General features: G+C 48.9%; 7 protein-coding genes across 7 annotated transcripts; 4 read left to right on the top strand and 3 right to left on the bottom strand.

Moving 5' to 3' along the window:
• Positions 1-94: 94 nt before the first annotated feature.
• Positions 95-1,316, top strand: AtWU_04612 (dTDP-4-dehydrorhamnose reductase family protein; the record flags this gene model as incomplete). Its single annotated transcript, XM_035499723.1, has 4 exons — positions 95-306; positions 419-438; positions 507-1,218; positions 1,286-1,316. The coding sequence occupies 4 exons, from the start codon at positions 95-97 to the stop codon at positions 1,314-1,316; spliced, it is 975 nt and encodes a 324-aa protein (XP_035355616.1).
• Positions 1,317-1,672: 356 nt separating this feature from the next.
• Positions 1,673-3,484, bottom strand: AtWU_04611 (uncharacterized protein; the record flags this gene model as incomplete). Its single annotated transcript, XM_035499722.1, has 2 exons — positions 1,673-2,619; positions 2,674-3,484. The coding sequence occupies 2 exons, from the start codon at positions 3,482-3,484 to the stop codon at positions 1,673-1,675; spliced, it is 1,758 nt and encodes a 585-aa protein (XP_035355615.1).
• A 1,168-nt stretch (positions 3,485-4,652) lies between these two features.
• Positions 4,653-6,342, top strand: AtWU_04610 (similar to An02g10630; the record flags this gene model as incomplete). Its single annotated transcript, XM_035499721.1, has 2 exons — positions 4,653-6,264; positions 6,317-6,342. The coding sequence occupies 2 exons, from the start codon at positions 4,653-4,655 to the stop codon at positions 6,340-6,342; spliced, it is 1,638 nt and encodes a 545-aa protein (XP_035355614.1).
• A 316-nt stretch (positions 6,343-6,658) lies between these two features.
• AtWU_04609 (arylsulfotransferase (ASST) family protein) lies at positions 6,659-9,267 on the bottom strand (the record flags this gene model as incomplete). Its single annotated transcript, XM_035499720.1, has 4 exons — positions 6,659-7,153; positions 7,221-7,249; positions 7,311-9,078; positions 9,151-9,267. 4 exons carry the CDS (start codon positions 9,265-9,267, stop codon positions 6,659-6,661), a joined length of 2,409 nt encoding a protein of 802 aa, XP_035355613.1.
• A 564-nt stretch (positions 9,268-9,831) lies between these two features.
• On the top strand, positions 9,832-11,852 carry AtWU_04608 (uncharacterized protein; the record flags this gene model as incomplete). Its single annotated transcript, XM_035499719.1, has 7 exons — positions 9,832-9,900; positions 9,960-10,177; positions 10,238-10,395; positions 10,482-10,503; positions 10,557-11,236; positions 11,300-11,429; positions 11,483-11,852. The coding sequence occupies 7 exons, from the start codon at positions 9,832-9,834 to the stop codon at positions 11,850-11,852; spliced, it is 1,647 nt and encodes a 548-aa protein (XP_035355612.1).
• A 2,829-nt stretch (positions 11,853-14,681) lies between these two features.
• On the top strand, positions 14,682-17,135 carry AtWU_04607 (uncharacterized protein; the record flags this gene model as incomplete). The annotated part of the gene is made up of 1 exon (XM_035499718.1): positions 14,682-17,135. One exon carries the CDS (start codon positions 14,682-14,684, stop codon positions 17,133-17,135), a length of 2,454 nt encoding a protein of 817 aa, XP_035355611.1.
• An 8,474-nt stretch (positions 17,136-25,609) lies between these two features.
• Positions 25,610-26,778, bottom strand: AtWU_04606 (arabinan endo-1,5-alpha-L-arabinosidase; the record flags this gene model as incomplete). The annotated part of the gene is made up of 4 exons (XM_035499717.1): positions 25,610-25,748; positions 25,836-25,921; positions 25,985-26,461; positions 26,524-26,778. 4 exons carry the CDS (start codon positions 26,776-26,778, stop codon positions 25,610-25,612), a joined length of 957 nt encoding a protein of 318 aa, XP_035355610.1.
• Positions 26,779-27,014: the final 236 nt, after the last annotated feature.

Below are 27,014 nucleotides of genomic sequence, written 5' to 3'. Positions count from 1 at the left end.
CGTTACGTCATGAAGATGCCCCGCAGTTGACCAGCTACCAGAAACATCTCTTCAGCGCGTCATTGTCCCCCCCTTCTTTTGATCTCTTCTCACCATGTCCTCTACTGAGACGCAATTCGGAAACATGTCGACTACTGTTCTTGTCACTGGTGCTACCGGCCTTCTGGGCCGACAGGTATTCAATACCTTCAAGCACTCCGGCTGTCTGGTCGTTGGTCAAGGCTATTCCAGAGCCATACCTCCCACGATACAGAAGGCCGATTTGGAGAAGGAGGAGGATATTAAGAATCTATTGAACGAAGCGAAGTAATTCAACTCCTGACTACGACTTCCGCCTTGCATCTCACACTCAATACCCCCCAATCTCACACCCGCGTTGTTCACGAATTCAATCTGACTGATGTCCGTGCCCCTGCAGACCCCAAATTGTCATCCATTGTACGCCACCTCCTGCTTGGAAATGCAGCCAACCTGCATCCCGTTGCACGCTGACCGTTCCGCTCTAGGTGCCGCAAACCGTTTCCCCGACCTGTGCGACCAGAACCCGGACCAGGCGCGTCGGGTCAACGTTGACGCCACCCGCATCCTCGCAGAAGAGACCGCCCGCCGCGGTGCCCTGTTGGTTTACATCTCGACCGACTATGTCTTCCCCGGTAAGGAGGGAGAGGCCCCCTACGAGGCCGACGCGCAGACCAACCCGCCCAACCTCTACGGGCAGTTCAAGCGGGATGGCGAGGTAGCCGTGCTGGAAGCTACCAAGGAGACTGGGCTAGGAATCGTGCTGCGGGTGCCCGTGCTATATGGGACTGCCAAGGAGAACTCGGAGAGCGCCGTTAACACCCTAATCGATGCGGTGTACAAGGCGCAAGATGAGAACGCGGGGGTGAAGATGGACGACTGGGCCCAGCGCTATCCCACCAACACCGAAGACGTTGCACGAGTGTGCCGTGACATTGTAATCAAGTATGTCAAGGAGCGGCAGCGTATCCAGGAGCTTCCCAAGATCCTGCAATTCTCATCGGAGGACCGGATGACCAAGTACGAGATCTGTGAAAAGCTGGCGGATGTGCTCGGACTGTCCCTGGTTGGAATGGTGCGGAACAAGGAAGGAAACGACCCGAATGCGAGTGTGCAGCGGCCCTACGACACTCACCTGTCGACTAAAGCGCTGAAAGAGCTCGGCATTGATCTCCGGACGGTTGACTTTGTGTCGTGGTGGTAAGTTCTTCCTTTCCTTACAGGGATCATCGTTGGTGTATAGTTGAGGGGCTAACGTCGGACGCAGGCGGAAACACTTGGGAGCGTACAAGCATTAAATTGAGTGATAATAATTTAGTCTACTATTAGTATGGAGCCCATGCTGCGCAAATTGTCTAGCATGAAATCACGCGCGCTGCTTGGTGTCTGAAACAAAATGAAACAACCGATGATCATTCCGGCGACCGGATCCAGCTAAGGTGTGTATGAGTAGGAGCTGCTGTAATTGCTTGTTGAAGGCTACATCCATTGTTGATATATTGGATGCTCAATCTGCCGTTGGTCGCACTTAACAGTAGTATAATGATCTAGAATCCGGTGGGTCGTTGAAGATGTATTAATTGGAAGTGTATCCTAAAAGTCGCTTCATGGATATACCAGTGAAAAGATAAGGTACACAACCTACGAAACAACATCAACGGTACCTCCTAGAACGACTTGCCTTTCGCGTCGCCTTCAAAGTGAAAAATTCTGTGATCCAAAGCAAAGATACAACAATTAAAATCACCCCAACTCCAAGAGGAACCACAACCTTCCAGAATACTTGAATATCCCCAACTTTGACGGCACTGCTTTCTCTGCTCTCCCCTAAGTTCATTATTGAAGCAGTCACCGAAACTGGTGAAACCAGCCAGGCCCACAGTGCCAGAATCAGTAGCAACATGTTTCGGTATCTTGAACGTGATTTCTCAAAGTCGTCCTCGATTGACTTCAAAAAGCCCATAATCCTTTTAACTCGTTTATTCAAGCGACAGACGGCCTTCTGCAGGTAGGCGAAGTCGTTAGCTAAGTCCGAGTAATCTGGCAGACCGGTGAGCTGCTCTCGAGCTTTGCAATACTCTTCAGCTTCGTGTATAAATTGTTCGTACGGCTCAATTTTAATCAGATCACTGTGTAATCCTATCAGGTCTGCTTGGAGCCTTGCAGAGAGACTGCCATTTGGATCTGGATATAAGGGATCCAGGAGGGAGGGAAACTTCCGTCTCCGTATAATAACCTCCTTCTGATAATACACCTCCATCCAGGACAATTGCAAGTGTTTAGATTCGATCTCAGCCACCCAGAAGCAACCGATCAGTTGAAGTACATCGACAAATAGAAGACTCGGTGATGTCAATGCGGCGTTACGAAAATCATCTTTCTCAAGATGGCAGATGAGGTGGTACCAGAGGATCTCCTTAATGGAATAATTGGATTTTGGAGCTCGTTGAGGCCGTCCTTCCCATTCTTTTGAGGTTTCCAGATTATCCATAACGAAGCGTTCAACAAACCGTGGCCTTGGAAGGAACTCTCGGAAGACATATGAGAAACCTGGCTCGCAGACTGGTATCCTGCTACTTTGGTTTTTCGCCACAATGACGCCTGTTGAGTGTTACTACTTCCTGCAGACAAATCTTGCAGCTGTATGCCACTCACCTATCCACGGTATACCCCGTGATGGAGTTTCCGTTTCACCGCTGGCCCTCTTACGCGCATGCTGGTTTTCCCATACAGTGAGATTGTTGCGTAGACCGATCGAGTTGGCGCAAACTGGAGGCCCAGGTTTGGCATCACCACAAATGGGATAGGTCGTTGATAGTGAACTATAGCCATTCATACTTGGGCCAACACTAATCTCAGAGCTAGCTGGTGTTGGCTCTCTGTGGGCAACGAAACGAAAGCAAAAATGTTCTTGCTGCCTCGCAGGCCTTGGTAGCGGCCAAAGCTGCTCTAGCAGACTGTCATCTCTATATTGGACACTTGGTTCACCGGGTCCGATATCTACCTTTCCTGACCCAAACCACGACGGACCGACCAAAAAGTCTGCCCAAAACTGAGGATCAATTCGCAGTTGCCCTCCGAGCTCTGCAATCATTCTGGGAGTGGGGTCTTCCAAAACTATGAGTATCGGACTTGAACCGTCATCCAATTGGGGCAGAACTTCTTCTAGTTCCAAGTCACGCTGCACGGGAGATATGTTCCCCGGCTTAACGAGCACAATTCCGAAAGTTTCCCTCTGGAGATATTGAGGATCCTGCAGATAAGCGTCGAGATAGGATAATCCAGGCCACTGGCCTGCGAGTCTCTGGACATATTCTCGATACTCGTTGGCTAGCTCACTGAAACCACTGTATGGGCTCGGTTGACTGTCAGGAGATGGTGTGTGGATGCTGTTCCCGTTGGACATCTCAAGATCTGGTGCGGGCTTTACCCGCACCTTCCTAAACAGGGTCTCTGTCGTCCGCATCTTCTGCTCTTCGCGAGCCACTTTGCTTCATCTTCTCCCGAACTAGCTTCGCGATGAAATAAATCAACGATTTACATTCTTCTAGCTCAAATATATGCTTTCTTTTATTAATATGCCACCCGAACCGAGGTGACCAAGCACGATCTATGAGTCGAGACGCCTTTGATTAACTGACCGTTATGGATAAACTAGTAACTCGAAAAGATGTATCGTGCTACATCTAGACTGTTCTTTATCTTCTATATTCATTCCGACATCCATGGCTCTTCCTGACGCATTGGATATATTTCACGAGGCCGTATAACCTTATTCTAACTACTTGAGCAGGCCAACTCTTAAGAACGTCTGATGAAGACCATGAACACGGTCAGAGAGTCTTTCTGGCAAAGTGGATGCAATGCCTAGGATCCGACTTCGTATTTAGGAGTCGTATCCATTATGTCAAAAGGGTAGCCTCTAAGACTGAGTAGGATGGCAATCTAACTTTGTTCGTATTCAGTCCAGCCCCTCAACTTCAAACATTGCGTATAATCGCCGCATTCGGCTTGAGTATCCATCATCCGGGCGGGGGTTATAAGCTTAAACCCATTCCCCAGATTTTAAGCTTCGAATGGCCCAAGGTAGGGTTGATCATCACTTGACATCACCCTTCCTACTAATTGAGTCTGGGATGTGCATGTCCTTGCATGCTAACTTGCCGGCTATAGCCTTGAAAAGCGACTTCCTGGGCAGCAAGTCATGTTGAATACCGAATGTGTTGAACTCTCCGAGCGAAGAAAATCACCCTAGAAGGCACTATTTAATCTACCTCGAAAGCAGATCCGGAACCAATAAAAGCGAAGGGTCTAGATCTTGGCATGATGCATACGGCGTAAAGCTAAATGCTGGATACTATCACAAGCAGTAAGGTCTGATGTGGATCCATGTCCCTGTGACTGGACTTGACTTTGAAATTCACCCCAAACTAGCTCTTTAAAGTTACACCAATTGAACTATGGCACTAAAAGAACAAACGCTCGACTATGCCTAATCCTAATATGCTGCATAGAAAAACAGGATGGGTCAGCGGGTGTGGGTTCTTCCTACATTCCTCTCTCCCTGAGTCGAAGAATATTCAACAGCTCTTCCCACCCTCTGCCTGTTGTTGAGGACAGCTATAACATTGATGATGAATCTCTTAAGTGACGTTCTTGGGGGGCTGGGGTATGCTGCTACATCTGCGTCTACGTTTGTGGTAGACAGTATTGGTCATGCGGACAGCATCATCGAATCCGCGACGCGTATTTTCCAAAAGGCTAGCGGACATTCGGTTCGTGGACTTATTGACGCAGTGTTAAGACGCTCTCAGAAGCTGATAAGCCCAGAACTTCTTCTGGAGACTTTGACAAAGCTTCTTGTCAGGATAACCGAGCAGATAAACGCAGAACCCGTGGGCAGCCTGCTTCAAGAAGCGACCAAATCCTTATTCAAATTGATCAAGTCCATGTTGGACAAGATCGATCCAGAATCACTTCTTAAAATTGTGAAGGAGCTCACAACAGTGACTGTGAAGGCAATAATTGCCAAGGTGGGAGCACTTCGGATCATACACGAAGGCATAATCAGCAACGATGTCACCTCGGCAACCCTGGGAGCCATCTGGAACAATGGTGGCGATTTGGCGAGGTTTTTGGTTGACCTTATCGAACCTGCCAAGTGCTATGTCCCAGCTGACTATATTCCAGCTGACCCACCAACTGGAACCGCTAAAGGGTCACCACGTGGTGCATATAATGAATTGGACGCATCAGAACATATGAATCAGCACGCTGTAATTTGTCAACTTCAGAGGCTCGCCAAATCGTTGATCTTCATCGTGGGGGGAATGGGCAAAACTATCAATATTGACGAGCTGGAAGACATTGGCATTACTGATGCAACCACACTCGGAAGCGACGTCAAATCCGTCGACTCGAACATCACTGTGGAAAACTCCTTAAAGGAGATATCAATAAATGAGAAGTGGTTGTATGTCAATGGTATAGGCGGAGAGCTTTTCTGGTTGCATCTCGCTTGCAAGAAACTAGCAACGCAATATTCAAGAGATATAAGAGGAGTTTTCAATAGGGGTGATGGCCTTCTTTGGGACTTGGTTGAATGTGCAGGCGAAAGGACCGCCCAGAAAAATGGCACCGCAAAAGAACAGAAGAAACTTATCAAAAGAACAAAGAGCAGCAGGATGGCACAGAAGTCATTGGTAAAGGAATTGAAGTCAGCCTTGAACGCCAATCCAGAGCCCAAGCATGTCGTGATGATAGCTCATTCCCAGGGCTGTCTACTTTTACGCCTAGCATTGGAACAGATATTGAATGATTCAGTCAACGATACCGAGATTCCTGAAAGAATGAAGAAACACCTTTGCATCTTCACTTTCGGCAACCCCAGCGTCGACTGGAAATGGGAATTGGGTGAACAACATATTGAACAACTAAACCTTGACGACCAGCAATTGGACGATTTTACAAACCTCAGCTCGCACGTTCTTCGCACTGAGCATTTTGCGAACGAAAATGACTTCGTAGCGAAACTCGGGGTGTTGAATGATAACAAGTCAGAGGATAGTGGCTATGCGCTTGAACATGTCTTCGTCAATGAAAAAGAAGACTGGGCTAGCGGCCATCTCTTCGGGTCACAGTACAGTCTTGACCCAGATGACTACTTAAATGCTGGAAGCAAATTGAGTGGCAAGAGATCCTGGTTGCTCCGTTGTGAGAAGGGGAAATCTTTGGAGGATGTGCGAAGTAAGCCCCTCGTCTGCATTACTGAGTCTAGGCTAAATTTCTATTCAATCAGGAGACCGCACGCCCAGTCCTTTTTGAGCATCGGTTAGCTTGGTTCGGTGCCTGAATACAGGCGCAGGGAGCGTGAAGAGAAGTTCTATCAACAGAGTCCTCAACCGTGAGGAATAAAAGGCCATACTTAGCCCGGAGGTCACTCTTCATGCCGTCCATCGTATCCAAAAATCAATACTGTACAAAGCGCCATCTTCTGGCTTTATATTCTGGTCAAACTTCCTGTTATTCTCCAATCTCACTTCCACATACGGCTCACTTGATTTCTTAAAACGATAACTCTACTCAACAAAGCTTCACCTTTACTGTAAATAACTCCTTCCAGTCCTGACCGATCATCCCCCTAATCAAACCTCGCATAAACCCTCCACGCCAAATCCACACCCGTAAGCTGACTCAAATCCAACTCGTCACCATCCAACAACTGGATCTTCCACTGAGTAAAGACAGTGGGATACGCATGGACCTCGTCCCCGAACGATCCATCTATATGGACTTCCCCGATTTCTCCGTTAGCATCGATGTCGTAAGACACTCGGGCAGTCTGCGGCCCACGAGTGAAATGGAAGATCCTTCCATCTTGAATATCGGCATATAGCCCCGAGGTCGAGAGATTGATGTTGACGCGGTACACGCCGTTTTGGAGATTCTCTGATCGGGGACGCGCGCCCCGGAGATAGGCTATTAGGCCGGCCGCGCGAAAGTGCGATCCATCTGTGAAGATGCTGGCGAAGCTGGGCTCACTGTCTTGACCGGTACTCGGGGTGAGAGTGAAACTGGCTTTGTGCGTTTCGCTTTGGAGGTCGGATATTATTAGTGGACCGTAGTTGGATGGGAGCTTTAGAGTATAGGTGGGTCAGGAACGTTATGCTAGCCCGTGGGTTGGAGGTGGGGGGATAACTTACGTCGTTGGATGATACAGTTTGTGTGAGTACTGAGAATAGATTTGTCAGTGTGTTCTGGAAGGTGGAGGGTGAAGGTTGTTGTCGACTTACACTGTAGGATACGGTCGTACTTGGAGTTGACGGTATTCATCGCGTCATCAATGAGATACACATCATTGCGAAATTGGGCCGTGGTCTTTTGGGAATTCAGCAGTAAAGGGCTGTCCTCCAGGGCCCAGTATTTGTATGCCCAGGCCATATTGCGCATCTCCATAGCCACCGAGGTTTGCATGAACAGATAAGAATCGTAGAACTTTGCTTCGGCTGTAGCATACAGCTCTTCTTCACCGGTGTACTTGTTGATCAGCTCTTGCAGCTCTTTAATATCCTTCTGACTGGTGATGACTTCCATTTCTGCTAGCACATATTCCTGTCCTGCTTTGGTGGCTTGAGCATCCGCCTGAGCCAGGGCCTTCCCATTGATGCTGTATTTCTGAATAGCCAACCGATAAGCGGCAGCGCCCCGGATAGCATGAGCGACCGCGAAGTCCAGCTGCGCAACAGAATTCACGGTCCAAGTATCCCATGCAGCTAAGGTGAGGATCAGTCTCGCATCGGCGTCTCCTTGGCTGGTGCCGGAGATATCGTCCACGGATGGGATTGCCGCGTTTGGGTCAGTCTCCAGTTCCTTAACCGCCGCGGCGACTGTGACCATGGAGAAATATAGAGTTTCCAGAGGGCCCATGCACTCCGTGAGCTGTTGCAAAGTATCCGACGAGATGTGTCGATCTTGTGCAGCGGTGTTTTTCTCTGCCTGTTTGACTTGATCGATAATATCTGCTGCACCCTTTATTGCTTTCAGCACATCGTCTAGAGCGGAGGCGGCCGAAATACGGTACAGCTGCTCGCCAAATGTCAATATTCCAGTCAAAAGGCCGTACACTCCAATGAACACCGCTTGCTCTTCCCAGGCTAGCAGGCCTTCCTCGAACGCTTGCTGGGCGGCATCCAACTCGTGGCGACCCGCTGTGACTAGATCATGGCAGCTGTCTCGAGTGGCACAGGCATCAGAGTATTTTTCGGAAGCGAGATCCCGAGCCTGCTCACGCAAGGCTTGTTGATTGATGGCTTGTTGAAGCATAGTGGACCAAGCGGCCTTGTGATCCTCGACACTAGCTTCCTGATCTTGAAACCGTTCATACTGTGTCTGGAACGCATCCAGAGCATCGATGGCATCCTCGACAGTTTGCCGGTACTGGCTAATAGTCAAGGCAGGGGCATACGAGGTGTCAGGACCGGTCATGGCCTGGGCAGCTAATTGCTGGCCCAGGGACACTGCCTGCGTGTTAAGCGCCGGGTAAAGCGCGGGACGGGCCGTTGCGGTGGCCACATGCGCACACAAGGACATGGCAATGGAAGGCTCCTGCCAGAATAGCGCTTGTGCAATTCGTAACTGTGTCGCTAGCGAGGCCTCGAAAACCTCATCCGGGAGGTCGAAATACTGCTGGTAGTACGCGACACTAATGCTGTCCGTCTGGACGGTGACCACCGCCCCAACGTGATCCGTCCCCGAACCCAGCTGCAGGCGGACACTCTGCGACGCATCGGGACACTGCACCGTCACTGGCTGGTCCAAGATAGAGGCATAAATCCGGAGCACACAGCCTGTGTACGGAGCAGGCTGGATTTTCAAAGTCACAGGGGTGTCGGCAGTTAGGACCCGCGCAGCCAGGACAAACATACTGTCCGTCGTGGACGAAAGGGTAGTTTCTGCGGAATCAAATGCAAGAACATCTGTGTAAATATACATTGGGTTGTGGGTCAGAGACTTCACAAAATCAGTCGAGGTCATGTACACGTCTCGTCGATAGCCAGTGTCCTATTGCCCACGCAGGACCTTGCTCATTAACACTATTTACACCATAGATAGAGTCTCATTGTGAAGACTCACCCTGTCTTTCATCCCAGCATCTTCCTTTACCGGTACTGCCAACACCACGTCGGAGAGAGCATACTGCTTCTGCCAATCGGCCGGGCAAGCCGGCTGGGGCTCGTATGAATTGGACATGACTGCCTCTGGTGCTCGAGAAGCTGGGGGTTTGAGAGACCGCAACTATGAAGCAGGAAAACTAATCTCCTGCTTTATACGCATGGACAGGGATGTATATCTCAGAATAGCCACAACGTGTCACGAATCATGTCAGAACAGCATGTGTGCAAGTGGGCCGAAGCAATATATTGAAGACTCCTAAGCGGACAGGGTGACTCAAATATATGCATACCCCGCTCGGTCGCAATGGCTACCTTCAAGCAGCAGAAAATGCCTCATACTGGGATTATTCCTGTAATGCTAGACGGCAGTATCATTCGAATTCATTGGACATACTGTGTGCACAGTTGACGTTATTGTGCTTCGACGGGGTGAGGGGACAGCCCTGTTCAAAAGCGCGGGAGATTCTTTTGCTGTGTCGAAAATGCCCTTGACCCCTGCTCACACCCCTCACCGGTCAGGTATTCATGTAGTGCATGCCTCCCCATATTAAGGGCAGCCATATTCCTTTTTGATTGCGTAGTTAGCAACGACATTTCAATCCTCAAGCTCTCTTCCTGCAAATATCTCTTACCAACCATCATGAGTGAAACCGAAGTCAGCAAGCGTCTGCAATCCTCCTTAAGCACTGACAAGGGGCGATTCAATGAGGTACTTCAATCATGATAAGCCGTCCGCATTGATGAAGGAATACTTACAGCCTATATTAGATCACAGTCCTTTCGCAGAAGGCCATCAACGATGGCATGTCTAAGTTGTTGGAAAGTTATCCGGAACTAGCTAAGGTCGAGGCTTCAATGGAGGGTATTGGCACTCTGAATGCTACACTACAGAGTAGTCAACTTTCCCTGGACGTCACCGGGCAGCAGAATGCCGTCTCCATGTACTACTGTACCTTGGGGTCGGGAACTATTCATTTCGGCATCGGGTCAGTTCGAACATGTTCACACCAGACGCATGGCTAACAGTGTACGGGTGGTTGAAATAGAAACAAAGATGTTGAAATAAGCAATTGGACTATCGCCTGGACTTGTACTCTTGATAAGGAGGTAGTTGATCCAAGCTCTGACGAGTTTAAAGAAGTTCAAACACAAATCCTGCAACCCGGGGACTACTCAATCAGTTCCTTGTTCTTTGCTTTCACTAGTAAGTGAACAGGTCGGATTTCTCACAATATATAGGAGTACTTCAATTCACTGTTGACTGACTGACACCGTTGCGTTTGTCTCAAGATGATCACATCATCTTTTTTGAGTCAGTGATCATACCCCTTATCATGGTCAGCGTTCGTTACTGATAATCCCCAGCCGTGAACATAGTACCTTCAACGGCGTTGACTTGACCGAGGACGAAAAGTCCTATCTAGGCCTGATTCTCGGCCACTGGTATGTAGGCGAGGACAGTAAGTGGCTGGACCGCAAGAAGCGCACCCTGGCGTATGCGTTACATACGGACAAGCCCCAGACCGTGAACGAGGAGGCGCCATCCTTTCCTCCAACATCTCTGAAGCTGCAGACCTACCCTTATATTGCCCCAAATGAAACGAAGCCGGGACAGGGTCTTGGGTCGGTCGGTGAGAACAACATGCTCCTCTATCTTCAGATGACCGACAATAAACCCTTTCCCGATGTCCGGATTTTGGAGTACTCGGGGAATTACGTCTCCAAGGGCATGAACGGCACGTTTATCATCGACCGGAACATCATCTGGGATAGCTACCTCTTTCGAACTACGGCCCCGAAGCTGCTACATATGTTCAACGTTTATACCTACGCCTGGGTCGCCAGCGCCAGCAATACGAACCTATTCGGAGAGCAATGGTCCATTGGACTCGGAGACCCGAGCCATTCAAGCGACGCTAGCTTTTATGCGTGGAAGCAAGGTGACACGGATGCTTTGACTTGGAAGTGGGCTCCCTCAAATGAGGAGCAGGGATATCAGCATACATACAAGTCCGACGCAGGCTGGAATAAACTTAACATTGATTGTAAGTGTGCTCGTTGATGTTCCCGTAATAGAAGGGATTCGAATCATAACACTTGCGGTCCAGGTACCACTTCCAATATATTGAGCACCGTTCCCGGAACTGGCAACATCAAGGCGAGTGGCACTACGGATGTCACCATTGTTTGCCAGGCAGTAGCCACAACCTACCCCATGGTAGCAGAATACGACTACACGTGAGTGTACTCTTCTCCACTCTGACTTCTTCAATCTGATTGGGAACTTTCAGCATCCATGTTCAAATTACCTGGCAAACCAATATCACCGTCGCCACTAGCGACGGTGGCCTAAAGTTTTCTCTCAATTTGCCCTCCGATCTGACCGAGGCCTTTAAGGTGACGGCAGATCCGCTAAAGTGGCACGGTGAGACTGGAGGCTTTGATAAGCTAGACGAAGTCAAAACCATATATCAAAACTTTCAGGACCAGCTCGTCAAACAATTCCAGAATATCTCATTCGGTGATGCTGAGAAAAGTCTGGAGAGTGATCTTAATACCTCGGCCCGGTTCGTGATCCCGGGTAAGGGCTCGTTGGCATATAAAGATCCGATTTTCAACAACAATGGGGACATGATGATCGAGGCCGATTATGTGATCTAATGTTCTTGACATCCTGTTTCAAGACGCAGAGTCAAAAGTGTATTCGAATCTATCTTGAGCCCAATATGATGGTTGTAGGTTGGTGTCAGAGGTGGTGGTCAGATGCAGGCGCAGGAGATGGTGGAGGATCAGGTGATGCCTTGCTACAGCGAATGTCTCAACATCTCGTCTTTCTCATTGTCGAACAGGTATGCAGCGCTAGCGTTGGTAACTCGAATCCTTTTCGTGCCTGAAATGCGTGTTTTGTGTTGGTTAGCCACTAATAGCCTCTTAAGGCTTACCCTGCCAAGATTGACTTTGGGTTGCGAATACAACATAGAAGATCCTTCGTTAGAGATCATGTATTCGCGAAGATGGCTAAATCCAGGTAGCTACGACTGATGCCTTTGTCGGACAAATAAGAATACTCTCTTTCACCGGAAGATAGCCTCCAACCATGGGTCTCTCAGTGCCCTTTGAAAAGATACAGCTAGTCCTCAGATAAAAACAGGAATGAGGACATCTGAAAAGTTAATAGTATCTCGGTTGCTAAAGATCCCTAGATTGAGGGTAATGAAAAAACGGCGATAGCTAAGCATAGCACAACAAAGTACAGATGTTAGGTTAGATGAAGACATGTGATCGAAGATCTCTTATCTGGGTAATTAGACACTACAAGTAGTCCCTTGCTGACTGTGGACAACGTGGTACAGTAAGCACCAAAGTTCTACCATTGATAAGGTGGGCAGTCTTGGAAGTCGAAGTCGGAAAACAGATCTTAATATCCCAGTCAAACCATACGCTAATAGCTAAGGAAGTCGCTGACCACAAATGTTCTATACAAAGATTACTTGCTGGCAGGGTCACACATGCAACAGGCTCAGGATTACGTGCGACAGTGTCAGACTGGAGTTAAGAATGGCTCAGCTAGGTCCAGAGATCCTCATACTTGCACGTGATAAGATTTATACTATCTAATACATACAAATGATTAATATTTACGGTGCATCTAAGGTTAACAGAGATCGTTCTCCTGATATGTAGTGGCAGTAGTTATTATCCTCGAATATAGCACAGCTATGGTGCTCTGCCGAGTCGTTAATCCTCAGAAGGCGAAACCTCCCCTAGTTTGCTGGCTGTCCCGGTATGTTTCCACGTAGGTCCTATTACTGGATCATAGTTATATCTTCTATACCAATTCTGGTATTTTTGGCCTTCGCGTATAAATATCAAAATCTGGAGGAAGACCTCATGGAAGAAACCAACAGAAATCCTTACTACACTCGGTATAGGACGGCGAAGAGAAAAGAAGGGTTATGATCTTCTAATGCATATTATATATTTTGGATATCTTCTAGTCACGTGTGTGAGTATTAGGATTTTCTGAATCAGACTAATTTCTGAAGCCGTCGCGTGTTGAGACCCCTGGCATTCCCTCCCCACTTGGTCCGAAGAAGGGGGGGGGTTAGGGGAGAGGAGCACGGCAAGAAATTAGTCTAGTTCCTGGAAATGTGGACGAGGTAAAATAAAAGGTTAATCATATTTATAGCGCGGTCAATGATTGACGAGTAATGGAAGGTGGAATGGGGCCTGTCAGACTGTCAGAAATGGAATCAACTGCCACTTTTAGCGGCGGAGGAATTTTTATGCTTCGCTGCGACCGCCACGGAATCCGGAATCTCCCGTTCAATGAATTGTTTTGTTTCCCTGTGTGAAATAATAAGAATTCGGTGGTTTTCAGGGGGAGGATCGTACGATACTAGTAGGATCTAGCATGCATTCCATCGCAGTAGTCCCCTGCACACCCCTTGCAGGTGGCCCGACAGGTAGCAGGTGGAAGGAAGCTGCAGGTTTCCATGGAAGTATCAGCAGTATCTAGTAGTATGTATTGTGTGGTACGGGTGTACATACACTATACTACTAGTAAAATGGTTACTCGGGATTCAATTTGCCAATCAATCAATCGATCCATGCTAAACCCAGATGGTCACTAGTATTCCCACCGTTTTAAAATTAAACCCATTCGATCCTCCACTCGAACCACCTGGACCCTTTGGGTTGTCTCCTCCTCCACAGTCCACACAGTCCAGTCCACACTCTTAGAGTCCACACAGACACAAGTCCAGTCCTGTCCATTAATCGTCTTTCCATCGTGCCGTTGATCATTCATTCATTCACTTTCCATTCTTCTCTCTCTCTCTTCTTTCCTCTCTCATCCTCTCCTCTCTTCCTTTCTATCCCCGCCCCTTTCCCCCATTCTTCGATTTCCCTTTTGCTCTTCTATTTATTTATTTATTTATTTCTTATTCTATTTTCTCCAATCTACAGACTAGTCCAAGGGATCTCTCTCCCCCCCCCCAACCTGCACGAAGCAATTGTTATCCCTGTGAAACATGTCTGCAACCTTTAGGGGGTGGAGACACGCGACCCCCCATTATTTGTTCCAATCCCTTCGCCCTTGTCTGCTCTCTCACCAAATCACCAGCATGCAACTCGTCTGTTTGGTGTTCTGATTCTTTTTTCGCTCCCTTCGACTTACCCACTACTGCTGTGCCGCTACTGCACCTCGTGGATGATTCTCATAACGTATACCGCACTTTTCTCCAGAATCCTTTGAATGCACCCCTCCACCCTGGCAGAAAAAGAAATAAATACCAGGCTAAAAAAGCATAAAACCTGTTTTGCTTGCCCAACTGGTGGGTGACGCCATTGTATTTTTTTCCTTCTTTAATTCTTCTACACTTTTCCCTGTCGTCTGCACCTCCAATGCGCTTTGCTTTATAAGCCTCGTGGTGAACTGCTGAAACCGCCCTGTCTACAATAAAAAGAAAGAAAGAAGTCTTCCCAGCCATGGCGATGGAGAAGCAGGATCATCAAGTGGTTGCTGGCCAGCACCCGACACCCATGAAATTTTCCCGTTACCGTTCCGTGAGAAAAGCCGCGGCGAAACAGCCACCACCACCACCACCGCAATCCTGCCCCCTGCCCCCGCCGCTGCCCATCCCGCCTGTCGCTTCCGCACCGCCGTCGCATCACCAGCCAGCACTCCCCAATGGCTCCAGCAATGGCTCCAGCTCCGTTCAGAGGAGCATGTCGCGATACCGTCGCAGAGCTCCCACTGCGCAATCTGCCGATGCCGATGCACAACCTCCCGTCCCAGCCCCTCCCCCGGCGTATAAAGCGCAAGTCGAGCCCAGTGCCAATGGAGGTCCTGTTCACCCACACTTTCAGGACTCAGAGGGCGCCGAGATGGTGCGAATGCGAAACAAGCTGGCGAGCAAATTGGCCGCGCGAGAGAAGCGGCACCAGGAAAAACCGGAGGATGATGAGGCGGAGCGCGAAAGACACCGACAGAATGCGATGGATCGGCTGACCGGCGGCGAAGCGAAGTCAGTGTCTATAACTCATTCAAAACCTGCGTCGCGCGATAGATCAGCCGACAAAGTTGAGGAGTATGCGGTTCGTCGTCCCCATAAGGAATCGGAGCATCGGAAACCCCAGACTGGATCCGCTTCGGCGAGTCGTCGCGCGAGCATGGAACCGAGGCGCCAGTCGGTCAGTGATGCAGCCAACCCAGCGCATCGCAGAAGTGTGCACGGCGATGCGTCAGCAGTCCCTGCGATTGATACCACGGTGCCTGCTCAGTTCCCAGGGATTGATGCGCCGGTATCGGCTGTCAATGCGCGCGAGCGGCGGGTGCTGGTTCAATACCGCAAATCATCTGCGCGCATCTGCATCACTCCCTCCACATCGGCTCAAGACATTGTCGCGACTGCATTGGAGCAGATGGATGCCGGGGTAGACCCAGAAAAATTCATCCTGATGGAGTCGTTCGCGGAGCTGGGGCTGGAACGGCCATTGCGCCGCTACGAATACGTGCGGGAGGTGCTGAATTCTTGGACCCACGACGAACAGAACACACTGATTGTCGTCCCTGCAGCTAGTCTGGATGCGCTAACCCTGCTCGATGCGCGGAACGTATCACTCGGTCCACCCGCGGATGTGACCTACTACATGTACTACTCGCAGCGGCCTCGCAAATGGGATAAACGCTACGTGACCCTCCGGTCCGACGGCCAAGTGACCGTCTCCAAGAAGGAGAATGCCCAAGATGCAACCAACGCTTGCCACCTTTCTGATTTCGACATCTACTCTCCTACCGCCAGCTACCTCGCGAACAATGTCAAGCCGCCCAAAAAGTTCTGCCAGGCTGTCAAGAGCCAGCAAAAATCCAACATGTTCCTCTCGACGGAGAATTTTGTCCATTTCTTCTCGACCAACGACCGCGAGACTGCCGATGGCTGGTACCGGGCCGTCCAAACCTGGCGCAGCTGGTATCTGGTAACGAAGCTGGGGGCAGGCCAGCCGGCGGAAGCAGAAGCCATGCAGCCGGATGAGGCCCCATTCAAGCCCTTGCTGAACCCCTTTGAGGAACCAGCCAACGAGGTGAAACCGCCGCAACCCGCGCTAGAACGCGCCAAATCAACGAAGACCAAGGAGCTCTTCTCCCATAAAAAGAGCACCCGCGAGCGCGGGCCTCCACCTACATCGTTCCCCAAGCTTCTCACCGGCGAGTCCGACCTCGCTACAGGCTCATCCTCGGATGAAGCCCCCTTCTCAGCATCCGGCCTTCTCGGCCGAACCTACACCATGCGCCAACGCGCATTGAAAGAGCGTGAGGAGCAAGAGAAACGAGACAACGAAGAACTCATTAAACAAGGCCTGATCGGCACCATGGGCTCCCGCCACCCCAGCCGCACCAACACCATGACCTCCAGTCACGGCCCAGACCCCAACCTCATGCGACGCACGCAATCCATGAAAAACAAACCCCTCGTCGACCTAACCCCGGTCTACCAAGAGCCCCCACAACACATCCGCAAAGGCCGCGGCATTGCCGTGGAACCAGGACTGCCCCTAATCGACGCCGCCACGGGGCCCGAAGCCCCAGGCGGAATCCAAATACCCTCCGCCACCACCTGGCGAAGACCGCAGGTGCCGCCTGAACCGCCCATGCCGGAGGTCCGCACCCGCAATCGGTCCAACACTGCCCGCAGTATCAACAACCAACAGCGATATCATCATACCGCTCCGACCACGCCAACCGACGGGGAGAATCTGCGCAGCCAAGACGGCCCGTTCATCCCTAACAGTTTGTTGGCACGATCCACACCACACCAAAATATCCAAGGGTCTCCGGTCGGCCATGGCGTGGCAACGGGGGATCGCAATGCCGCGAAACCCATGTTGGATATGTCGCCGGACAACCCGTTCGCAGAGGGGAGTTTGTTACGGGGGTTGTGAGGGTTGGATGACTACAGCTGTAAGCTGATTTACGATTACGATCGCATTGGATTGAGCAGGGCGTTATTTCTTTGTTAGTTTTTCTCGTATTGTTTGTGTTGGCTTGGCTTACTTTTGTCATTGGATTGACACTTCTTTTGTCTCTTCTTCTCTTTTCTTACCTTCTACCCCTATTCCCACTTTGTTTGTCTGTTTATGCTTGTTTGCTTGAGTCAGTCACATGAGGTGGATTTATACTATCCCCTTTTGAGCGTGTGCAATCCAGCAAAAGTAGAGATACCTTTCAAGCTTGGCATAAGCTATTGATTTTGCCGATGACAGCGTACATCCACATTCTTGATCTCACTTGTAGAGAAGGTATTTGCATGCAGTCGTATCTCAGAACCCTCGCAAGCGACCAATAGACGAAAGACGAAAGGCTATAACTAGTAACTACTTATTTAATGAGGCCAAGTTAAAACCTTAAACCATTCGGTAGACTTACTTAATAACCAACATTTCAGATACTTATTAAATATATTAATTAGAGCGAATGAAGTGATATACCCAGTACCATCTATCCTGACTGGTACATCGTCATTTGTATGCAATACATAAAATCGACCCACTTAGACCCCCCAAGTCACATATGTATAATTGCGTGAGTGTAATGTATCAAACCCCATCTTCATCCCCGACATCCCCCTCTCCCCATAGGATTATTCTCTACTATAACCCCCAGCTTTTGCTTCCACACACAAAGATAGTACCAGAGCGACACCAACCCAACCCAACATATCACAACCAATTACACTCACAATCCATCCAAGCTATCCCCGACTCTGATATCCTAAAACCACTTCGCCTATTGAAATGCTCAACTGGCACACATCCAAAGGAGTAAAATGAATTTCGGAGACGGCTTGAAAAAGCTAAAGGCATAACAAAACCATGAGAAGAGGAAAGAAAAGATACACCAAGAAATCCCCAAGTAAAGAAGATATTATAACATTGAGAACTGTTCCACTTCAATCCTCCGGTCCCACGCAACTAGATGAGATTCCTTGATCAATCTGTGACTTTCATCAGGAGGGTACGATCAAAATTTAAAATGGAAAGGGAAGCAAACCGCCCAGAGAATGTAGGTCTGGATCAGTCATGAAGTGATGTATATATATCACATTTTTCTTTTATCAGGAACGATGTTTTGATAATAGTCAGATCATCCGGAAGTACACATCTGTCTTGACGATCAATTCCCCGAAGTTTCAGTGTAGAGTTCACTTGTGCTTATAAGATAATAGACAGGTCACGACGGTAGGGCAGAGGGTGGCTGTGTATTAGAAAGATTGGTCATGAGTGGGCTCGTCATACACACCCACATACCAAATCCAAATTCATTGACCAGGAACCCAGAATAATGTTTTCAATCCCTGCCTTCCCTATAATAAGGGTTTCGTCAATCTTGAAGTGTCCGAAAGTTGCAGCAACATCATACTAGCAGCAACATATAGAAAAGAAAGGTAATGATGACATTCCTGCCCATGCGGTATAATAAGCGATCGGGTTCTTCTCCAGGATAAGTAATGATATCCAACACTGTCATATATTTCGAGCCACGGATCATAATCCATGCCATTTGCTCACGACATGGGGGAAAGATCGCAAGGAAAGGTGGTATCAGAGATACTGAAAGGGTATAGACAGAATCTTCCCCTGTATTTGCCGAAGTATATCGTGTATCCTCAGTGGTGTGTGGGAATGCTGCGTATCCATCTCTTTTCACATACTAGCTGGTTTAACACCTCTTCCATGCTGTTTGCAGTTCTTCATCATGATAAATTGATAGCCTGGAGTTTGGCCTCATCCTGAACACGAAATAGGTATTATGCGAGACTTCCTGCAGAGCTTTGTCTGACCTGGGTGCTTGAAAAGCCCACATTTGATCCTTGACGAGTATGTCCGCAAGCTGTTGCGCGGAAAGGTTGTCGTTGGTTTGACACTTTCTCCAACTGATATATACAGTTCCTTTCATGAGTGGTTATGCAATATGCTCTTCTCCTTGTAACTCTCTGATCATCAAAGCTGCTATTTCGCAAGTTGGATGAAAGAAGAAGAAAATATGTCATCACTCATGAGGGTAATGAGACCCGGAGAATGTAAGATGTAAGCATTTTCGTAGCAATGATCATTTTGTGTATCCTCGTTTGGAAATCTGAGAAGGAATGTTCTTCCCAGTTCCACAAAGACCAGTCTGTTTCGACAAGAATGTCGATTCGCTGTCTTTTGTGTATCCTCCCACCATAACCCCATCACCTTGTGTTGTTTCTTGTCATATGTAGACGGGCTGCAGACTGCCCCGGAATCGCGTACACCCGCTGCTGTCTACTCGCCATTGAATTGGACAAGGCGCAATAGAAGAGGACGGTAGAGGTTTGAACAGTATTCCCCGTGCATGGAAAAGATGTACACACCCCCACCCATACACAGAGCCAACCGTCTATCTCGTGGTCAAGGAAGGGCATGTCCACAGCCGAAAGACTTATTTGGTCACGCTCAGATGGCTTAGGAGAGACATTGTAAGAAATGTCTTATATGCCCCGAAGCATCATGGCTTTGAAGTGTATCAGGTTTGAAATCCCATCTTCAACTCATATGCACAGCCATTTAGCAGTATCGCCCAGACATCCTCGGAGATCACGCGCAGCCAGACCATACCTCAGTATCATCCATATGAGATAAGAACGAAACAAAAAGGTAACTGGTCATGCTCTGCGGTCTTGGGACACAAGAAGAAAGTTCCGAGAGCACTTGGATTTTGAGATCCAAATACGACTGAAATCCGTGCTGGCGGACGGCGTACAGCCGCATCTGGGTGCCAACCGTGGTGTCTTCTGCATCACCCAGGAACTCGTATGGCGGAGTCGTCGAACCTATCATCGGGTCCAAGGATTAGTGGTTCGAACGGAAGGATCGGACGAGCCTGGTTCGGCTGAGAAGATCATAGCTTGAGGTTTCTGGAGCGTTGGTTTGACACCCTCTCAAATCAAGCAGACAATGGATCAGCGATCCTATCCAAGCTACTCAGAGCAGAGACACACACAGCCCATCATTTTTATAGTGTATTCCAGACAAGAGTGTATTCCAGACAAGAGGCCGAGACGATTGAACTCCTCATGTTGTTTCACTCAGGTGGCACACACATGATATTGAGTACAAGAAGGTCAGGTCTTGTGGGTGTATTGGGCCATTGGATTGGCGCCTAAACTTATACACACAGTCCAAGAGCAGCTTGAACCATGCTACTCTGAGGCGCTTCGTGATTCGTTCCGCCGTCTCTCATTTGGTGTTGCTTCACGGTGTTGCAATAAAAGGTCGTGTGTTGCAATGAATTGAATACTTCCTGCCAGACGAACATTCTGTAGCTGAAGTATGTATTCGCTGGTGGCGTAGGGTGCATTGGCGTGCGAACTTTAAAAAGAAAAAACGTGATTTGGCCCCAGGATAAGCTGAATGGAGTAGTTTGAACTGGTTAAGACGACCAGTGGATGCAAGGACGCTCATGCCATGCGAATAGCATGTGCTGTTGAGATAGAATGCGATAGCAGGAGCCATTGTATGTTCTCCACCAGCAACGCTTAAAATGGGCTTAATCCATGGTCTACCAGTGGAGGGTCATTCAGATTGCGCTTCCGACCCATATATTATGGCAAACCGCCAGCGAAGCCAGCCTTTGGCAACGACGTCAGGTCACTGCAGCATCATCATCCAGCCATATACTAGCTCGCATGAAAGCCGTCAGCCTTTGATAATGGTTGACCAAAGCAACCAGCTCCGAAGCCTCTTGCATCGTGATCTTGGAGAGTTCTAGAGCCCCTTGCAAAACCCTTTGCCCTCGCTTGATGGTTACGATAGGGCCCGTGCTCAAACTGCCCGTCTGTTCTCTTTCAGGTTGAAGCTCACTCCTTCTGTCGGCTCCGATAAAAGTTGGGGTTCTTATCGGTGATTCCGTCTTATCCACCATTCATCATCAGACGGAGCAAACTTCTGTGCTCCGGATCTGAGAATGCGGACATTTGATTATCGTGGATTTCTGCATCTAGCATACCGCAAGATCAGACCCCGGATTTGCTGCTGCTCTCACGCCCTCTGGTGAGGAAATAGCGAACTCGCGCAGAATGGGTATTCTTGTACTGGGCATGTGTGTCATTGCGACGAAAGGAAACCCGGTGTGACACTATATTGTCCCAGGTCCCACTGTTTCCATGGGCCACCTGGTTAGCAAGTGAGTGAGCATTGAGCGCGATACAGTAACGTACTTGTGGTTCCGAAGTCAACTCTGATAACTCTATATATCGGCAAAAGTTCGAGCCTTCCGGAGAGTGTACTCCGCATATTGAAGAAGTATCCGGCTATTTAGGCTGCGGCATCGTACGATGTAGAAGGTACTGCTCTTGCGCCTTCGTGGATATAGCCGGTGAAGTCAGTGCAATCATCCGTCATCTGAACCAAGGCCACGCCGGACTCCCGGGGTGCCACTGTCGATCGAGGTGGCAGGACCGCTTAGGAAGCGTGGGTTTTCTGGTCAGCTCTACAGCCTTCGACTTGAGTGGCTTCGTGGTGTAGAACCCCATGAACACCGAGTTGATATCATCCACAATACTATTGCGTCAAATTAGTTTCGACTAAGTATACCGTTAGCTGTGTCAAAGTCTGAATGTATCGTCTGTAATGGAAGCTGGAAGACGAACCAATTGAGGAACTTGCTGCGTTGTGGCCCCAAGTGAGTTCCTTTTGGCCAGATACAGGGGCGCTTGTCCAGAGTGGCAATGAACTTTGTCTCTCTAGAGGGCACTTCGTGCAGCTGCAGCATTGTCAGTGATGTCTATATACGTCAACGATGGGGGTGTAATTACCAGCCGCCCTCTCATCTCACGAAAGAGCATACAACAAGGCCCGAGATTTTTAGGTCCAGTGATAGAGAATATAGATGTCTTTCGCAGTCTTGCCATATGAAGAAGACAGTCCTGAGGGTTCTGTGTTGTTACTGAACGGGTTTGTCCACCAATGGTATCTAATGGATCTGGAATATTGTTGTCGGGACATGAACCTGACAGTCCGAGGTTCATCGACGTTTGTTGGCACCTTTAATGCATTCTGCCAGGTCCATACCATTTCTTTCGACGTAATTAGTTTCCCATAAGGTGAGCAGATAACTGCAGTCTTACCGGCGCTGCCAAACCCAATATCCACTTCGCCGATTAACATGTGCTAGTATTGTCCCTCCAAGGTCACACACAGTCGTACTCTCAGCCAACCAACAGAACTGAACACCGACATAGCCAATGTCGGAGATGTCACCCAAGAAGAGGAACAACACCATCGTTCCTCCGCCTACATCACAATAGCAGATAGACGTCCCACCGCAATCACTTCAAAGCACATTATTGAGTTCCTGAATATGGAGCACCGGCAATTCATAATCAGACAGGTGAAGTGCAAGTTACATCCGTTCAGAAGCATAGGACAACCACTAGCTTGACCGATGACCCAAAATGTTACCCAAGCCATAGGCGGTCGCAATGTCTGGTGAGGCATAACTCACTGAAGCGAAAGCTAGTTCCCCCAATATGTCGCCCGAGGTACTTGGAAGAAGACATCTTCAGCAGATGTCTACGCCACGGGCGCATCGGTTCGCTGTTACTGTCACTACCAGGGGAATTGTCCGTAGGGACTAGGGTAGTGAGGATTGTAACCCAGTCACTTTACTCGGCCTCAAGGACATGAAGATGACCGAGGAACGGTAGCTCAAGAGGACCAGTGCATCCGCATGAATACAGCTGACTTCGGAGACCATCAAGATTGGAGACCGCACGACGCAGAATGAAATCCAACGTAACTGACTTGTCAGTGTCGCTTCGTCAAAAATTGACTCGATGTTCTCTCGGCAGCCCTAGTCAACCTCGAGCGGCGCAGGGGAGCAGACTGTATCCGGCGAAATACAACAAGCTCAGTTGAGTTGTGTCTAGGTCAATCGGTTCTGCAGTCGGGCCACGCCACAGGGAAGATAGCAGAGTGCATTGAGCATCCATATGTATCCAAGCAAACACTGTGGCAAGGCCATAATGTTATTACGCCACGGGCTCATTGAGAAAGACAACCGAGACGGCGTCGAGCGGTATTTGATGTAGGACGATACCCTCTGTAGAAGACAAGACATGATGTGCCTGCTCGGCGTTGTCTACTGACAAGGACTTGGTAGAGTCGGCCTGATGTTTCCAATACCCCAACAACATAGGGCTTTTAAAGATTCGTGATTGCAGAAAAGCCACACTGCCAATGCACGAAGAACAGTAATGTCAGTTGTTGAACCCCATAGCTTGGTATTCCTGTCTATGACAGATTGTTAGTTCGCAGTCTCTGAGTTTGACAGATGTGGACTTACCACGTTGGAAGACAGCTCATATCATATGAACTCCTGTATCAAATCCCCATGTGCGTGGAACACGCCATTCTCGGGTTTTGTCCATATCTTGGCTCTTCTCATGCGGACAACCCCACCCACTGCAGCTGCTATGGGCTCTGGAATCATGATGAAGGATAGGAAAGAGAATAAAAGAAAGGTATGCATATATATAGCGATGTTGGCTGTCAATTTTGGTAAACAAAATGACATAGGGAGATTGGGAAACAATCAATAACAAAGCAGTATATAAAAAAAGAACATGACGTGGGTAATATGTCCGACCAGAGGATGGCACAAGCAAAGACAGGCCGTCGAACTCCACGACAGACACCGCGTAAACCAGGGCCTCATCACACTGTCCACGCAACTACCACCATGATATACATGTTGGGGACAATCAAAGTTCCGTCTGGCGGAACTGAAAGAAAAGAATATGATGAGAGACAAAGACTGTCCACCAGAATATAACTAGAAAGCAAGCAATCAGATAATCTGTAGATGACACCCTGATAAGCAAAAGCGGAGTAAGACCCCTCGCCACTGATATGTAGACCTGCTTGAACACCGGGTCCAAGTGTGCCACCCCCGATGTCTCTTAAGAAGCCTGATTTTGCCATCGATCTTAGCTACTGAGCCTTAGCCATTGTGCTAAATTCCACACCAGAGCTGCAACATCGAGGCTGCCGCCCTGCCTGCTGGCAGCTTCAAGAAATCCACCAAGATCGCATGAGGGAGAGCGAGGAATGGTGGAGCAATCGTCGGCAGATATACATAGTATAGAGATTGTGCCATGATGCGTACGTCGCCGATGGCTTCAAACAGACATGTATAACGCGAGTTTGATTAACAAGGAGAGAATAACAAATCAGAGAATCATGGTTTATAATGTATAGACGATGAGAAGTAAAAAGAGAACAGACTTGTCAACAATCATTCTCCAAGATGAAGCTATCATATATATAGACATCCAACACAGCTTCAACTACCACCACCCTTCAACAACCAAGACCTCCATCACAATCATCATCCCAGCATCCCCAAACCCAACAGCCCAGCCCAGACTAAACATCAGACCACTGTCCCTCCCACCAAAGCAAACGAAACTCATGCATGACAATCCAGGCTCCAAGGCCACACACAAAATCTCAACCCAACATCTCACCAACAAACAAAATGAACCTCCACCACGCAGCACCAACCCACGACAAGGATCCCCCCAGTCCACCCATCAGATCACACCTGTCAGAAACGGCCAGTTTGCCCCTGCAGCTAAACCAGAGTAGACTAGATTAGACTAGATTAGCTGCAGCTTATCCCACCCATCCTGTATCCCCGACAGGGATGGTAGCGCCACACGACAAACAGATGTCTCAGACAGCGGAGAATTGCAGCATGTGTCCGTGCTCAGTGAGAGTGGAAATGACAGCTTGGCTAGTTTGAATGCAGAATTTGAGCCATCATTTTTTTTTCTCTTCCCACATTGTGTGTTTTATGAATCAGTATGTGGGTGATTTATTTGTTTCAGTTGGGTGGCAATGATAATGCGCACAGTAATGTGAGAGACTAGGAGTAGTAAATTAAATTCTTCGGGTGGAAATACCGAGAAATTCGATTGTTCCACAATTGAGTTTAGGTGCGGTCCGCAGGATTGGTATGTTATGTTCATTTGTTTTGTTGCCTGGGGATGGGCATTTTTGCTTTTTGTGGCTGAATGGGATGGTAGATGGGGAATGTTGAAGGGGAATGGAAGGATGAAGGATAAGGATAAGGAGTATGTCGCCCCTTCCAGTGACTCCTATTGTTGACATTCTTATCCGAGACGCTTCATTTTCCCTACAGACATTCTACCCTTATTTCCAAAGAAGATTCAGTCTCAATATGTATATATTAAATCGCAATATAAAACATTACGAATTAACGTAATTAGCTAAATACAATCGAACGCAGGTATCATCATGCAAATAATACCGAGTCCATTTCTGGACCGCCGGTAGAATGTATGTATGTATGTATAGAAGAAAGAATGAAATCAAGCCACAACAGGCCAACCATCGGTCCAGGTGAGCGTGTTCCAGCCGAACTGGTATTCGTCGACAGCCAGGCCAATGTTCTTGTCAGCATAGTGGTAGTATACGACGATACCGTGGCTGGTGGTGTTGATGATACCCCTGCAATTGATCGTTGTTAGCATGCTTTCCCGTTTGAATGTGCAACAAGCCACAAAGACAGGGGAGAAATGATAGGGGGCAACTTACTGTCCACCAGGGCCGTAGACATAGTCGTGACTGGACAGAACGGTGGTTCCGCCGCTGTTAAGGCATGAGACGCCATCCTTGTCAACCTGCAGGTAATATTAGCATTTGCTTCATTTCCTTGAATATTGATGATTAGGTATGGCACTTACAAAGTTACCCGTTCCAGTCTTGGATCGGCAAACGACAATGCGGTACTCATCGCCCTGGGCAGGCAGGGAGGTCGTGTATCCCTGAGCCGTGCCGGACGAGAAGGTGAGGTAGTAGTAGCCTCCGTACTCGTACATGTAAGAAGCCTCGATGGCATGGTTACCCGATGCGTTGTAGGCCAAGTTGGTGGGGCTGCTGCTGCTGGCGGTAAGGGAGTCGGTCATCTCCACCTGGTAGAGGCCTTGCCAGTAGGAGCCGAATTGGAGGTAGGGAGTGCTGCCAATGGTGATCCAGTTGGGGTCAATGGCGTTGTAGGGAGTAGACGACGACGAGGTGACACCGATCTCGCCATGGTCGGTCCAGGAGTCGGCTTCCAGGGTGGTGGAGGTTGCAACTCCAATGGTGGAAGACCGGCTGCCCAGAGTAGAGCTAGCATAGTACATGTAGTAGGTGCCATCTACGTAGTGTACGTCCGGAGCCTGCAGGAATGTTAGTATTGCAGATTGCAGGGGTAAGGTCAAGGGCCTGTCGGTTGTCATACCCAAAGGTTGGAGGCATTGCCCACTGAAACGATAGATCCGTCAGGCAGTGCATAGCCGAGATCAGTCCAGGGACCAGTGATAGCGCTGGCAGAGGAGATATGGATGCCACCTCCTGTCGAGAAACGAAAGTAGGTTCCGTCCGACACACGGCGAATGACATTGGGGTCGTGAGCCCAGCAGGTTCCCGAGCATGCACCCGGGTCTGAGTAGGCGTTGACCAACGCTACACAAAGAAGCAAGACAAACGAAAGCATAGCGGCTAAGGGGGACTCCTCCAAAATGGAAAAGAAGAAAAAGGAAGAGGAGGGTAGAGGGTAATGGAGGAGGAGAAAAGAATTGCTGTTTTCAATTCAGCCAGGATACATTGTCAGTCGAGGGAAGGGCCCTTTATGTACAAATAGTTCGGCCGGTATACATCGGGCCTGTCAGTACAATGCTTGCAGAAAAGGTAGTAGCCTTGCAAGTAAGGGCCACGCTAGAGATCCAGCTG

This window comes from Aspergillus tubingensis (genome assembly GCF_013340325.1).
Source record: "Aspergillus tubingensis WU-2223L DNA, scaffold_6, whole genome shotgun sequence".
NCBI classification, from domain to species: domain Eukaryota; kingdom Fungi; phylum Ascomycota; class Eurotiomycetes; order Eurotiales; family Aspergillaceae; genus Aspergillus; species Aspergillus tubingensis.
Note: the sequence above shows the minus strand (reverse complement) of the source record. Positions and strands in the feature narration are given on the sequence as shown.